The following is a 17,022-nucleotide window of genomic DNA, read 5'->3' on the forward strand; positions in this document are numbered from 1 at the left end:
AAAAATACTTCAAATTTTCTTAAACAGGAAAATATGAAGTCATTGAATTCTATGTCTTAGTAGTTTTGAAAAATAATAAAAAAGTTATTCCATGAGAAACTACACTTTTGATGCAATATACCCATGTAAAAGGTAAAAGGGAGGGAAGAATGGTACACATGAGTTGCTGAAGTCCTCCACAGATGCATTATTATTCTGACTATACAGATGATGAAACTGAGGTCCTGGGATGCTAAGTAGCAAAGGTAACACAAGTAATAAATATGGAATCCTGGCTTTAAATCTAGGAATGCTTGAGCTGCAGTTCTGTAATTTTCTTTTTTCTGTTCTTTTGCCTTTGTATATGGTATGCACGTGTGTTTATATGTAAGTGAGCATACATGTGTGCAGGTGCATGGGCATGTGCATATAGAGGCCAGAGGTCAGTATCAGATATCTTCCTCAATTATTCTAGTCAATCATTAAACCTTGGGCAGAAAGTCATGGAAACTCCTGATTCTATAATCAGTGGTCAGAAGCATGTGACTGACATGTGAAGTGGGGGCAGTCTCACTGAACTGAGACCTTTTACTTGTGAGATCTGCTATCAACTCCAAGCTGATAGTCTCAGAATTCACCTGACCTGTTAGGATCCAGCTGGTGTGTGGAAAATTAGAAATTTGGCTATTGGTGTTGCAAAGTACCTCAGGTCATCTAAGATTTCTGACATTGTTCTTCAAAAGTATCTTTTAAATTTTTTTGTTTATTTTTAATTATTTATTTGAGAGTGACAGACAGAAAGAGGCAGAGAGAGAGAGAGAGAGAGAGAGAGAGAAAGAATGGGTGTGCCAGGGCCTCCAGCCACTGCAAATGAACTCCAGACACGTGCACCCCCTTGTGCATCTGGCTAACGTGGGTCCTGGGGAATTGAGCCTTGAACTGGGGTCCTTAGGCTTCACAGGCAGGCGTTTAACTGCTAGCCCATCTCTCCAGCCCCCAAAGTATCTTAAATACTATAGATTCTTTGTATTTTCATACAACTTTTAGAATCAGCTCATCAATACTCACCAGAAAGCCTGCTAGGATTTTTTTTTTTTTTGCTTTTAATCTATAGATATAATTAAGATAACTAATGCATTCATAATATTGAATCTTCTCATTTGTGAAAATGACACAGCTCTCCATTTTTTCTCTTCAATACATTATACTGTTTAATATAAAAATTTTGTAAACCGGGCTGGAGAGATGGCTTAGTGGTTTAACGCTTGCCTGTGAAGCCTAAGGACCCCGGTTCGAGGCGCTCGGTTCCCTGGTTCCCCAGGTCCCACGTTAGCCAGATGCACAAGGGGGCGCACGCGTCTGGAGTTCGTTTGCAGAGGCTGGAAGCCCTGGCGCGCCCATTCTCTCTCTCTCCCTCTATCTGTCCTTCTCTCTGTGTGTCTGTCGCTCTCAAATAAATAAAAAAAAAAAAATTAAAAAAAAAATTTTGTAAACCATTTGCCAAATTTATTCCTAACAGTTGAATAGTTTGGGTGCTACTGTAAATGGTATTAAAATTTTAAACTTTTGATTGTCTCTTGCCCATATATAAAAATACAATAGTCTTAAAAACTCATTATTATCCTTAATTGCTTTTCATAGGTTATTTGTTTTTTTTTTTTTTTTTAAAGATAATCATGCCATCTAGGACTAAGAGTAGGTTTACTTCCTCCTTTATCCTCTGGATGCATTTTATTTCTTTTTCTTGCATGAGGCATTGACTTGAACTACTTAGACCACTTTGAATAACTACAAGAGCACACCTCCTGCCATGTTGCTAATCTTTGAAGAGAAACATTACATCTTTCAACTTGGGTGTATGGCTACCTTCAGGAGTTATGAAGATGATCTTTTTTGAGATTGAGAACTTTCCTCCTATTCTTAATTTGCTGAGCATTTTTGTCACTAGTAGATGGTAGACTGTGACATGTACTTTTTATGTATCTAGAATCCCTTTACTACATCAAAATTTTCATTGAAATTTTACTTAAAACCCATTTAGATCTTAATACTTCTAGAAAATGATCAAGGTTCTTATCATAGTATATATTGTCTATCAGTTTTCATATCCTATGCTATACCATCCCTAACAAACTATTTTAGTGAATTTTATCTGGAATATCATCCTCTAATCCTTAAACCTATCCCAGATACCCAATAATTCAGGTAAGCTCCAGGTGATTTTTAAAGCTGACTTCTTTTGTGATACTCCTTGTGTTAAATCTGTTTTAGGGTCATGCCTCTAAAGTTGATACTACTACTGTATATGTGATTTGTTTATTTCTTTGTCTTCCTCCCAAATAGGTGATTCAAAATATAAGAGTAAAGACAATGCTTAGTAAAATACTTAAGAGAAATAAGCTCTCAACATAAGTAAATAAAATCTGAAGTATTTTGAAATGAAAAGGTTTATATACATTTTCTATATGAAAACATAAGATGCTACTTTATCTTATATTTGATTTTTAAATATATTCTCTTTTAGAAGCAATTAATAAAATGTAAATAGTTATAAGATATCCATATCACCACATCAATTTATAATCATCATATGTCCACTAACGTATTAACACTTCAAACCAATGTCAAAATCAATCCTTGTACTGTTTACCAGGGCCCCCCAAATGATACATGTTTTCAATGTTTACTCTAATCCTCATAAAAACCATAGTGCATGCCCCAATATCATCTCCATTTTACAAATGAAGAAGCAGAAACACAGACAAATTCAATTGTAGAACTAAAAATTGCAAACTGGCCTTCAAAACAAGGCAGTTCAGCTCCAGAGCTTATTCTTTTTGTTTTTATGACATATTTAATAACAATTTTATATTGTTTTAATTTCTCTAGTAATATTCACCAAATATAGTTATATTTAATTATGTTGTAGACAAAATCTAAGAATGGCTCCCATGTTCCCTATAGATGGATTATGAGTACATTATACAACAAAAAAAATCATAAAGGGAGGCTACTTAAGATGCTCACTGACAACTAGTGATTCACAAACCACAGCTGTGACTGGCTTACATTGTAATCTTCCTTAAATTCATGGTTTTGGAAAACAACTGTCATACAATGGTGATTTTACAATGATTCCACATTGTATTTTACATACTTATACTACATCTACAGTGACACTGTAGAGGAGTATAAGATCTTCCATAACCCTGAAACGATCATATGGACTTTACTTGGAGAAAGCAGAAAAAATTGAGAACATAAACATGAAATTAAAAATGAAGCACCAATAAGTTGCCTTTCACTAAAAATTATGAAGAAAAAAGATATTTAAAGGATCACATAAAATTATGTACCTGCAAATGGAGAAGAAGTTTTTTGTATTTCTCTATTTCTGATGTTTGCGAATGATGCTGTTTTGCGACTTCCTCTACAGCATCAGTTAATGAGGATGTGTCTTCTTTACTCATTACTAAAAGAATAGCATATATAATAAAAATTAAATACAGATAATTAAAGAAAGTAATAATTCTTTATATAAAACCAAGAAAAACTTCTTAATGCTTTTTTCCTCATAAATAACTAAATTAGGACTAGTAGTCTCCCTTTGTAATTCTAAGCAAAAACCAAGGCCAAAGACAATAATAATTCAAGGTTGCTTACAGCAAAGTTATACCAGACCCTTTATAGAACCATATAACTATTTTGATTGACCTTAATCTCTTTTATCCAGGCCATGTGAACATATTCTGTAATTGAAGTGCTACACTAATAAGTGAATAGCAATTATAGTTGATGAATTTTCATTCTAGGCCTGTCTTTTCAAGTTATATACAAACACTGTATTTGCTTCTTTCTAGTTAACTGTTACTTCTTTCTATTCTGTTACCAATTATAACATAAATAGCCTTTCCTTCTACTTTTTTGTGGCTGCCAATCTTTTAACTATTTAGATAAGTTTTCTTCATTACCTTCATTAGGAGTGCCTTCAGTTTTCGTTCCTCTGTTGCCTGGCATTCTTTGTTTATGATTTCCTTCCCCTGGTTTAGTTTGCCTTCCTTATTCCTACCCAACAACCTGTGTTGAATATGTTTCACTTCCTGTCATCCATTCATGAGCATGACAGCTAATTGTTAAATACAACACGGGATGGTAAGGACATTTTATCAAGAGCAGTAGTAATTGTACAATGGTTAAGTGAGATTTTGGAAGGAAAGTGAAACTATATTTAAATCTTAGTTATTGGTTGTTGTGATCTTGACTAAACTTCTTTTCTTCTATGTCTTCATCTGTGAAATCCCACAGGACTTTTGTAATATTTAATGATATTACAATGTTGCCTTATGCAACATATGTTACATATAATGCAGTATTTGGTATATGTTGAATAGTCATTATGGATTAGCATCAGGAACCTCCAATTCTACACTGAAATAGATATTGAAAGAATAACCAAAATAAGTCAAAAATAATTCCAAGAATAGTTAGCAATTTTTGCCATGAGTATAGGATATACAGACCATAGCATTTCTGTCCAGTGTTATTTTGACCAGGGTAAGTTCTTAACAGTTGAAAGTCATATTTCAGTTTATCCTTTATTTAGGAATAACTGAGAAGATAAAAGAACAGATGTTTTCCTCCATTGAAAAATGAAGAGTTGTCCAGTATAAGAGTGCTGAGCTGGCCGAGTTAAGGGCATTGCCAACTAGAAGAAAGGAGTATCTGACTTTGACTTCCTCACAAAAATGATACAAGGTTTTGTGGTTAATAAAAGAATTCATTGTTTGTAAGTGCATTTGAAATTGTAAGCTACCAACTCCTATTTAACATTTGCACATACAGAATTTTCTAGTTGACTACCTAAAAGCCAAGATTTTTACTGTATCCATAAATTTTTCCAAATTGTACTAAAGTGAATATAATCTGTGAAAGCCATAAAATGTGAACTATTATCCTAATAGCACAGGTAAGAAAGTCTCCACATAGAAGTCCATAAAACCATGGTCTTCCTAATTATTTAACATAACCGTTCATATTCTAGTTACATGTGCATTCTAAACAAATTTTAGATTGAAACATGACATATTAGCACAAAGAAAGAAAGCCACAGTGAAGTTGCTCTTAGGTAAGAAGACTGAAATCAGGGCTGGAGAAATGGCTTAGTGGTTAAGGCACTTGCCTGTGAAGCCTAAGGATCCAGGTTTGATTCTCCAGTACCCACATAAGCCAGATGCACATGGTGGCCCATGGGTCTGGAGTTTGTTTGTAGTGGCTGGAGGCCCTGGTATGCCTCCTCTTTCTCTCTCTCAAGCAAATAAATAAATAAAATATGTATGCTTATTCTGTGCCAGGTAGTATTCTAAGTACATATATAAACTCATTTGACTCTATGAAGTACATATTTTAAGTTTAATACTTAAAGAAAAGTATGATGAATTGACACAAACAGATCAGTTTATCTGAAGCGAGATAGCTATTGTGATGTGATCTGAATTCAGGTATTCTCTTTCCAAAGTTCATGCCCTCAGTGCTAAATGATGCTAGACTACCAGACTATATATGTAGTTATTTTGGCTTTTGCATGAATGTTCAGGGAGCATGCACATGCATGTTCTTATGTGTGTGGGCTCAAGTGTACATTCATGTTTGTAGAGGCCAGAAGTTGATGTTGGGTGCCACCCTTAGTAGCCTTCCACCTTAGAGTTTGAAATAGGACCTCTCAATAAACCTGGAGAGTAGGCCTAGAGATTCTCCTGCCTCTGCCTTCCCAGCACTGGGAGGATTACAGGCATGAACCACCATGCCTGGCTTTTATGTGGGGGCTGGGGATCTGTACTTGATCCTCTAGTCTGTGTGGTAAACATTTTCCTGAATGAGCCATCTTTATACAGCCCCATCTTTTTAAATGAAGAATTGTGTCATTATATACCATTTCAGAACCTAGCTGTTATTTTCCACCTCCTTTTTGTTCTCATGCTGGGTACTGATCCCACAGTCTTGTGTGCTAAGCACACATTCAACCACTTAACTTCTTCCTTTCTATTTACACTATTCCCATCAAATTTTCTTCTTTGGGGAACTATTTCAGTCCAGTAGCTTCAACATATCTTGCATGACTAAACAAGAAACCCAGCGAGTTCTTCATGTTTTTAAATTCCTCCCAGCCAAACTCCCTCCCTGGTGAGTCCAGTTTCTCTTGCTTTCAAATGAACATCATTCACACAATCTGCCCAAGACACTATGGATGTTATTCCCATTATACTCTATATTCCTGCTAACCTATCTACAGGAAAAGCTGCACTCTGAAGATGCCTCCCTTTTGAGCTTGATAAATCCCTAAATTTGATGCTGTACTGTACTCTTCTAACCATCCCTTTTAGTGTCTGAAACTCAAGGTCCATCTTCAACAGGGTCTATCTTTGTGAAGCATTATTCCTGTTTCTTGTTACTATTGACCTACTATTACCCTTCTCTTCTATTTAAAAGCTTCTAGTTTCCTTGAAGTTTATGCTATCAAACTAAGCATTACCTTTCCTAGTGGTTGGTTATTAACTGGAATCTAATGCCCCTCCTCATTCCGATAGCCTAGCCTAGCCTAGCCTAGCCTAGCCTAGCCTATCCTATCCTATCCTATCATCTGATCTATGTCTATCACTGCCCCTTTTACATCTTTAGAATTTGAATATCCAGAGGTGGTATAACTAATATTCTGGCCTCCTCAGTTCCTTGATATCTTTTCTCATTCCTCCTGTACAAGTACCCACAAATTATAAGACCACCTCATCCATTACTATCTCAATGACCTTTTCATTTTCTAGGTCATTCCATCCATTGTTCTGACTGTAAGAGCTATTTTATCACTCCAAGACTGCCAATAAGTTGAATACATTTATATCAGCCCTCATCTCCTTTCAAGGAATGCAAAAGAAAGCAAAAAGCACAAAAGAATGTAGAAGTTGTTTTGTATTCATTGTCACTTCTCTCAGCTTTCTCTGACCTATTTCCCTGGTAAAACCAAACCACTCTTTTTCACTTCCATTCAAGTAGCTCAAAATGCTTGAAAAGGCACCTCAACCATGCTGCAATCTCTCTCAATTCATGATGATGCATCAAGTGGGCCCTTGATTGTTGGCCTTCAAATTTGTCAGATCTCATAGATGATTATTTCACTTCTCCTGTCTTCAAATCTGCCATCTCTCTTTTCTTATTCTTTTTTGTTTGTCCTATGGAAAGACATTCCTCCACTTTGGTACGCCTTTCTTACAGCCTCAAGAACTTTGAATGTTGCCACAGTATAATTTCTTCATTTACGTGGTTATACATATAATTCTGAATGACTCATTCACCACCAGAAATACCACTTTGCTTTGGCACTATAATTTCTTCTACCCATTTCTTTGTTCCCTTTACAGCCAATATGCCTGCTACCAATATACTTCCTTTCCTTTCACTCTTTGTTTTCTTTCTTTCTCTCTCTTTCTCTCTCTTTCTCTTTCTTTCTTTCCTTCCCTCCCTCCCTCCTTCCTTCCTTCCTTCCTTCCTTCCTTCCTTCCTTCCTTCCTTCCTTCCTTCTTTCTTTCTTTCTTTCTTTCTTTCTCTATTATTATTATTTTTTGTTTTTCAAGGTAGGATCTCACTCTAGCTCAGACTGACCTGGCATTCACTATGTAGTGTCAGAGTAGCCTTGAACTCACAGTGATCCTCCCACTTCTCCCTCCCAAGTGCTGGGATTAAAGGCATATGTCACCATGCTCGGCCTCCTTTCACTCTTTTGAGCCCACTAGTATAAAGCATTCACCACACTGCCTTTAAAGCCCTTCTCTATGTAATATTTGAGCTCCATGTTGCCACATTCAAAGGAAAAAATCAAGATTAATTTTATTTGACCTTCTGATATCATCTGACACATTTGATCATGACTGCCTGTTTCTTTTGCTGGTTCTTTTTCAGGTGCTCACTTATTAAAGTACCCTAGAGCTCATTCTTCACCTTCTGTTCTGTTACTCATTATATATAGCTATTCCATCCAATTCTGCGGCTTTAGAGGCTATGCATACCCAAATTTACATCTTTAGTCTATATAACTTTTTTGAACTATAGACTCAGACCACATTGTTTACGCCACATTCTCCCATGGATTGCTAACAGGCATTTCACCTTCCAAACTAAACTCTTGCTTCTGGTATTCCCTCCATTGCCACCACTAAACCTGCTCCTTCATAGTATTCTCTACCTCAGTAAATTACAAGTTCATTGTTGTAAAGGTCAAACACCCTATGGCACTCATTATCAGGAACTCTATCTCTAAAAAGATGTAAAACCCAGGACAATTTAACCTGACTTACCAAAGATAATCATAAAAAGAGTTGTTAGTGTTAACAGGCCCTTTGGGAAATCCTTAAAGGCATCCCATAAGCAGGCTGTCCAGGCCATTGCCATACTGACTCCACCTAAGGGACAAAGTAGACTCCTGTCTCTTTTATTTTCTTTACATAATGCAATTCTTTTGATAAAATTTACTGATCTACCTTTAACTTATATTGGAACCCAATCATTCCTTACCACTCCTAAATACTGTGCTAGCAAAAAACCTTCCCTGACAACCCTTTCTAAAACATGACCCTAATATTTCACATTCTACCTCCTTAGTTCTTTTTCTTAAGATCATTCATTACCACTGGCATCTTTTCACACTTTTATATATATATATATATTGATATATATATCATTCAACTAATGCGAGATCTATGAGGGTCAAGACCTAGAAATGCGGGAACATAGTAAATGTGTAACTGCATTCTCTGTACATAATCAGGAACAATGTTACGCTCACGCTGACATTATAGCCAAACTTTGATGTCATCTTCCTTTTAGATGACATCTTATTTAAGAACTTTTGCTTGACCTTTCTGGTGAGATAAGACCTCTTTTTTTGTACAATTATTTCCTTATCATAGTATTTATTATACTATGATAGATAACAATGTAGGTTCCTGAGTAAGACAGAGTTCATTTTGAATCCAGTTGTGGCATTTACTAAACTATTACATAAGTTATCTCTAAGCCAAGTTTCATATTCCTTGTCTGTAACATGAGAACAATAAAATAACCTGCCTCATCAGTGCTGCTGTGAGGAAGATGCATGAAATGAAATAATGCAAGTAAAGAATTCAGCAAGTTTTTTTTTTTTTTTTTTTTGGGGTATTTCGAGGTAGGGGCTCACTCTAACCCCAGGCTGTGCTGGAATTCAGTATGGAGTCTCTGGGTGGCCTTGAACTCATCGTGATCCTCCTACCTATGCCTCCTGAGTGCTGGGATTAAAAGCGTGTGCCACCACGCAGTGCTTTTTCCAACAAAGTTTTATTCTTGCAATTTTCACCATTTTATACTATCTTTCCCCTTAGACTGTAAACTCTCTGAAGGCAAATGGCATCTTACTCATATTTGTATTCCCTAAAATATTTGCTGATGTAATCAAAGGTAAAAAATACTGATTCAAATAATAATAACTAGTACATCTGATCTCTATTTCTGAATCAACATAAACTGGAGAACTTTAACATGATTTTTATTTAACCTATTTTTGAAAGGATATTTGCTGTAAAATAGGAAAAGCTTAATTTTTTTCTTGGTATCTAAAGAATGGAAAAAAAGAAAATTTACTGCCATCTACTGATAATTTGTTAGAATTACATAAATCAATGTAACACTAGACTAAGCTATACAAGCCTCTTCCAACTATGTTTTTAAATGATATTAGGACATTTCTAGTCTTCCAAAAAAAAAAAAAAAAAAGTAAATCAAATCATTAAAAATGAACTTTAGGGAGGTGGGTAAAGGCATATGCTTCTAATCCCAGAACTTGGGAGGCCAGCCTGAGATATATGATGAAATCCTGTTTTAAAAAGAAAACAACAGGGCTGGAGAGATGGCTTAGCGGTTAAACGCTTGCCTGTGAAGCCTAAGGACCCCGGTTCGAGGCTCGGTTCCCCACGTCCCACGTTAGCCAGATGCACAAGGGGGCGTACGCGTCTGGAGTTCGTTTGCAGAGGCTGGAAGCCCTGGCACGCTCATTCTCTCTCTATCCCTCTATCTGTCTTTCTGTCTGTGTCTGTCACTCTCAAATAAATAAATAAATAAAAAAGAAACAATTATAAAAAAAATTTAAAAAAAAGAAAACAACAGAATTATGTTCTATGCTAGGTCTTAAAATGTGATTAAACTAAGAATTAATCCCTTCTTTGGCCAGGTGATGAGATTAAAGTTTCAGGATACTAAAAACAGAAGTTATCTTCTTGTTGTTGTGGTAAAACATCAACCAGAAGCAGCTTATTGGAGGAAATGATTTAATTGTCTTATAGTTTCAAGGAGAAGTTTTAAAAAAATTATTTATTTATTTTATTTTGAGAGAGAAAGAAAAAGGTAGGTAGAGAGATAGAATGAGCACACCAGGGTCTCTAGCTACTGCAGATGAACTCCAGACACATCTGGCTTACTTGGGGACTAGAGAATCAAACCTTGGTTCTTAGGCTTCCAGGCAAGTGCCTTAACCACTAAGCCAGCTCACCAGCCCTCAAAGAGAAGTTTTATCATGGGAGGGAAAGCATGGCAAGGACAGATAGTGAGGGATCATACCTTGTCACATCAGCTGGGAGGAGAAAGCCACAAGAGTGAATTTACAGTGACATACCTCATCCAATAAGGTTCCAACTCCCACAGGCTCCACCAGCTGGGGATTAAGTATGAGGCTTAATCACAGACACATGAGACTATGCGGGACATTCCACATTCAAAACAACAAAAGAACCCCTAGAGTTTAGATTGTTCCTTAACTCCCTGTTCAACAGAGACAACACTCTTACATTACCTATGCTACTTCTAGTTTTCTATCTAAAGTGGGATTTCTTTGCATATATATGCTGAATGCATTGGATTACCAAAATATTTCAGTTTGGAGTGCATAGAATGATTACAGTTGAAATTCAATCTTTAAAGGATGTCCTGGCAACCCTTTCAAAATGGATTTTACTTCTGGAACAGAAATTATAGGTCGTTATTGAAATTAAGACATAATTTGTTTCTCATTCAGGACACTAGGAGACAAGGTCTCTCCCTCTCCCCCACCAAAAACAAAACAAAACAAAACAAAACAAAAAACAAACAAAAAAAAACAGTCAGCATGATTTTCAAACCAGGAACTTTGTCCTAGGTTAAACGGTGGCTCTAAAAATATAAGTCCATTTCATACCCCTCAGAACTTGTGAATATGGCTCTTTTTGGAAAAATGATCTTTGTAGATCTAATTAAGTTAAGAATCTTAACATGAGATCATTCTTTTTTAAGCTATTTATTTATTTTATTATTAGATATGAACTTTATTTAGGCTAGGCCCTTAATTCAATCACAGGTGAAAGACAGAATTTGTAGACAATGGCCAGATCATTATTTCTATTTCTATGTGTAAAAACAAACCCCTGACTGATGACCTGCAGCAATGAAAAATGAGGAAACCAGTGCATTATCTGCAGTAATTAATCTAAGAAGCCAACCTGTTATCTATGAACCAGATTTGGAGAAAGAGTGCTATTTCAAGTAACAAGCCAATAAGTCAAATTATAACAGGTGGCCCCTGAATAACAAGTACCTGATAGGTGACTGACATTTTACCTAATTCTTATCCTTACTTCCAACTTGGGGCCAACTAGAGGAAGCCAAATATTTGTCGATAACCAATAATAGAGTATTCCTCATCATTACTACTGAGCCTGCCTGCAGCTTCTCCATGTCAATCCTCCAGTCATGGTACCCACTCCTTTTGCCTGCTTTTCTCTGACAAAATGTATATAATGGTGGCAGTCTTCCCCATAAGCTCTAAATAAGCCTCTGCTACCTCTAATTTGGCTGGACTTCATTTGTTTGCACATGTGTCTTTATAAGAGAAAGGTAGAGAGAAATTTGAGAGTCAGAGACATAGGGAAGGCATTGATGGACACATGGAGCCCGGAGTCAGGCAGCCTGAGGCAAGGTAGGCCTGGAGCCATCAGAAGAAAGAAGATGCAAAGAGCCATCAAATGGTACAAGGTTATATCAACACTTGTTTCACATTCTGGTCTCCATAGCTGCAAGAGAACAAAGTTTTGTAGTTGTAAGTTATCCAGTTGTGGCAATTTATTCTGGAAGCTCCAGGAAGTCTAACATGAGCTTTTAACAAGAAAACTTGCATATGTTACATGGCCTTTTCTATAAAGATCCATTATCCTTAGTGTAAATGGCTTAAAAACAACTGTTCAATTCTTAAAATTCTACCCTTTTCCTAAGATTTACATTGCGGTATAAGAATGTGGGGATTTCTCAGTGATTTTCTTTTAACAGCCAAGCCCTCAAAATGCTCTAGGCTTCAGTGTTACAGTCTAATAAGTGAGAGTTACACTTGCTTTCTTAGCCTATCCTCACTTGACTTCTTTTTAAATTTGTAAATCCTAAATTGCTAATTCTCATATCATGCCCAATGATCATGGCTAGGGAACTACTGTCTGCCTAGTTATATTCCACAAGCTCATTTGCACAATCTTACTATGAATTACTTGTATTTGTTTCCAAACCTGTTTATGCCAGTTATACTTAATATTGTGCTTTGTAACTGTGGTGGTTTGAATAGAGTAGGTGGTCCCCAATATATTTATTTGTTTGTAGTTTGTATCTGTAGCCACCTGCTGAGGCAATGTCACTGGGTGATCTTAAGGTGTGGTGATGGGTTTCAGGTTTCAATAAAAGATATGCAAAGTGTGTCTAGCAGGAGTTCCTGAAGTGTACTGTGGCTTTTGACCTTTTAGCTTGTGCTTCTGTTATGAGCATGTAAGGACCAGCATATGGTCCAGGGACAGTTTAGATAAATAAGTTTGTTTTTCTTTGTGTGTGAGAGTAAAATTGCAAAGTCAACCTTTGTAAGCAAAAATCTAAGAAAAAGCTGAGTACAATGACATACTAAGAGATTACCAGAAGGTGTGTGTGCAACCCTAGATAAGTAGTGGAAAATACAAAAAACCCAGCTGCTCAGCAGCCGTTGTCCCAGTCCTCCCGACACTATGACTGACTGAACGGCTGCTCAGCGGTCCGGACTGAGACCTCCGCGAGACGCATCACTGATCCGAATTCATCTGCCCGACACGCTGTCCGAACGACCGAGACGACTGAGACTCGCCTTGAAAACTGCGAACCGAGAAAAAGTCGGAGCACGGACCCCGCGTCGCCAGGTTGTGACGTCAGAAATCTCACAGACCGAGTCTCGCGTTGAGACCGAGTCCCGAGATACTGCGTCCCAAGTCTCGCGATATCAGGTTGTATACATGTTAGACTCATTAGAAATATTCTTGTGTTAGTAGTGATGAATATAATTTGGATATATATTATATTAGCTATAATATTAGTTGTGATAGTTTGGACTTGCTTGTGTGTGACTTTCATCCCAGTAAACTCCTTTGCGAGTACACCAGCATCTGAGTATTATTGACCTTCGTGGGCGGAATCCTCTCAACCAATCATCTTTGAGAGTGCTCGCGACAGCTTCTCTCTCTGCTTGGTCCTGTGAAGGCAGGCCAGCTTCTTCTGCCACTTATGGAACTTCCCCTGGATGTGTAAGCTTCAATAAAAATCCTTTCCTCGGGCTGGAGAGATGGCTTAGCGGTTAAGCTCTTGCCTGTGAAGCCTAAGGATCCCGGTTCGAGGCTCGGTTCCCCAGGTCCCACGTTAGCCAGATGCACAAGGGGGCGCACACGTCTGGAGTTCCTTTGCAGAGGCTGGAAGCCCTGGCACGACCATTCTCTCTCTCTCCCTCTATCTGTCTTTCTCTCTGTGTCTGTCGCTCTCAAATAAATAAATAAATAAATAAATAAATTAATTAATTAATTAATTTAAAAAAAATCCTTTCCTCCATAACTGTGCCAGGTCTGGAAGTTCATCTCAGCGAACCTGAAGCTGTCTGCTACAGTAACTTAATTAAATGTTATATAAACTAATGAAGTAGTATAGAAATATTTTTTGCTTCTTAAAATTCTGTTTAATAACTGATACAGGAAAGGATGTGAAGGGCTAGAGGGATGGCTCAGCAGTTAAGGCATTTGCCTGCAAAGCCTAATGACCCTTGTTCAACTCCCCAGTACCCAAATGCAGATGCACAAAGTGGCACATGCATCTGGAGTTCCTATGCAGTGGCTGGAGGCCCTGATGAACCTATTCTTTTTGTCTCTCTTCTATTTCTCTCTGCTAGCAAATAAATAAATAAAAACTGAGAGAGATAACTATAAAAGATTATAAAAAACAAAACTCAAGTAAGTAGACTATGCACAAAAGGCCCTGAGTTTTCCCAACAGACTGGAAAATGAATATACAGTTATGACAAGCTGAAATAAAAATATTAAAGCCTTATTAGATCTTTCTAGTTTTCTCTGGTTTAAATGACATTTTTTTCTTTATAAAAGCTTTAGATATAATTCATATAGCAAGCCAGGTGCAGTGGCACACGCCTTTAATCCCAGCACTCAGGAGGCAGAGGTAGGAGGATCGCCGTGAGTATGAGGCCACCCTGAGACTCCATAGTGAATTCCAGGTCAGACTGGGCTACAGTTAGACCCTACCTCAAAAAACTGAAAAACCAAAATCTATCCATATAAAGTATACAATTCAATGTGCAATCAACTTTTTAATTTATTGCTTGGATATGGGCCTAGGCTGTACCAATGAGAGGACTTCTTGAATATGAACAAAATGCTAAAGAAACTATTCTGATTGGAGAGCAGATAAGGCTTCACAGAAAGCTGTGTTTGAGCTTAAACAACTACAAGCAGTTAAACTACTATACAAAAATAAGTGTCCTAAACAGAAAAAAGCAGCAAATGTGAAGAATATACTTACGCAGCCTATCCAAAGAACAGCCTGTATTTGAATAACTTGGGAATAGGGTAATCATTCTTTTCAGACTTCTCTGAATCATTATATACAGATTAAAACAAGCAAAGCAAAACATGCCCAGGCTTGACTCCTAGAGATTTTGATTCATTATATAGCTGGGCTGTGGAGTCAATAGTTGTTGCTATTTTTGTTATCAATTATTATTTTTTATTTTTACTACAATTCTACTTGTGATTGAGAATCTCTGGAGGATAATGAGAAGGCAGTGAGAGTATTCAGAGATGAGTCTATGTCAGATGGTGAGGGAAGTGTATGCAAATACAATAAAACAACTTCCCTAACATCTTCACTGTTTGGAATTTTACTGCTACAACTATTTGTGCCATGAGAAAACCTGACTTCTCACAGTTGTGCATAAAAGCAGGGATAATATTCTAAATTTGCTTTGTAACTAAAAGACTTCTATTTTTCTTAAGATAATACAATTAACATAAAACAACTTCAGGGCTGAGCATGTACCTCCTGTTCAGGGTATTATCTAGCACATGTGTCTGGAGTTCATTTCCAATGGCTAGAGGCCCTGGGCTCCCATTCATTCTCTCTGTTCATCTGCCTCTCTCTAAAATAAATTAAAAAAAAATTTTTAAAAAATGTCAGGGAAGGGCTAAAGAGATGGCTTGGTGTTTGAGGCCCTGGCATGCAAAGCCTAAGGGCTCATGCTCAACTCCCCAGGTCCCATGAGAGCTAGACTACATAGTAATGCAAGTGTGTAAGGTCACACATGTACCCAAGGGGGTGCATCCTTACAGTGGCTGAGGTCCTGGTATGCCAATTTTTCTTTCTCTTTCTCTTTCACTCTTGTTCTCTAGCATTATAAAGAAAAAAAGAAAGAAGAAAGACCAGTCTGATGGGTTCCAGAGAAAGAGAGAGAGAGAGAGACACGGAGGGAGGGAGGGAGGGAGAGGGGGGTGGGAGAGAAAGAGAGAGAGAAAAGCCCATTGCAAATACAAATTTAATAACAACAACAACAACAAAAATACAGCCAGAGATGCTAAAGAGTGGGTGGGTTCTTTCTGGGCTGGTGCTGTTAGTCAAGTACAGGCAGGTGCACACTAAGAAGAGTTCTTCTAAACTCCCAGATACCTAAGATTCTTTCTCATTCCAGGAAGAGTTCTGAGCACTATAGGAGCTCCAATGGGGATAAGGGGTCGTCACCCTTCATCACAGACATATCTACAAAAGCATCATTTCTCTTGCTTTTTGGCGAGTGGCTATTTTTCCCTTTACAGTACGTGATTTCCTTCCATATTGTACCTGCTCAATATTTGTAAAATAGTTAACATTAAACTTTTAGAAGATAAAAGATACTAAATTTGTGACATTATTATGGTATAAGAATTACTGCTGCTCGTCATGTTAGGGGCACATTTTTCAAGGGTCCAATGGGGCATCTGTGTTGTGGATAGAAGAGGTTGTCAAGACTGTCGCTTACCGGCAGGAGTCACAGAATCAGCATAAACACACACAAAAAAGAAGAACTAGCCAACTCGTTTCTAGGAACTGTCCCAACGCGGTCCCGAGAGGCCCTTACTTGAACCCTAGGTTGGAGCTGCCACTCGCTGACTAGACTGGGCCTCGGGGCTGGGCCCAGGAATCCGCGTGTCCCGACCTCAAGCCCGACAGCGCCGGGCCCCGGGGCCGCCTCCCAGCTCGTTCTGAAGAGAGCTCCGGGCCGCCGCCGCCATCAGGTCCTCCCCGCTCCCCTCAGGCGACGCGCCTTCCCGCCTTCCCCCTTCCCCCGGGCGGGCGGAGCCCACCCGCCGGGCCTCCCGCAGCCGACGCCGGGCTCCGCGACTCCGTCAGCCTCGGGGGCGCGACGCGCCGCGGACCCGGCCGCGCTCACCCGGAACTGGGCGGGCGGCGGGCAGGGCTGGGCCGGGAATCCCCGCGCGGGCGCCGGGCGCTGGGCGCGGCTCCGCTCGGCGCGGCCTTCCGCGCGCCGGCCGCCTGGCCGGGTTTCCACGCGCCCGAGCCCGTGCGGCGCGCTGCCTTCGGCGGGGCGGACGGACGGGAGCGCGTGGGCCCCGGGGACACGCTCGTCCGCCGGCTGGCCGGCCGGGGTGCAGCGGCCGGAGG

At 38.7% G+C, this 17,022-nt stretch overlaps 1 protein-coding gene across 4 annotated transcripts in view; it reads right to left on the reverse strand.

The window, feature by feature from the left end:
• Ccdc122 (coiled-coil domain containing 122) overlaps positions 1-16,650 on the reverse strand; it is a 35,739-nt gene extending 19,089 nt beyond the window's left edge. The window contains exons 1-2 of one of the 4 annotated variants that reach the window (XM_045145766.1): positions 16,478-16,650; positions 3,336-3,451 (exon numbers count right to left, since the gene is read on the reverse strand). In XM_045145766.1, coding sequence (XP_045001701.1) covers positions 3,336-3,449 — 114 coding nt within the window. In that variant the 5' untranslated portion in view covers positions 3,450-3,451; positions 16,478-16,650. Of the gene's footprint in view, positions 1-3,335; positions 3,452-3,950; positions 4,154-16,378 lie in introns of those variants that run through there. The other 3 variants (XM_045145765.1, XM_045145767.1, XM_045145764.1) reach the window with 3 other exon arrangements.
• Between the last annotated feature and the right edge of the window lie 372 nt (positions 16,651-17,022).

This window comes from Jaculus jaculus, chromosome 3 (assembly GCF_020740685.1).
Source record: "Jaculus jaculus isolate mJacJac1 chromosome 3, mJacJac1.mat.Y.cur, whole genome shotgun sequence".
Lineage (NCBI taxonomy): Eukaryota > Metazoa > Chordata > Mammalia > Rodentia > Dipodidae > Jaculus > Jaculus jaculus.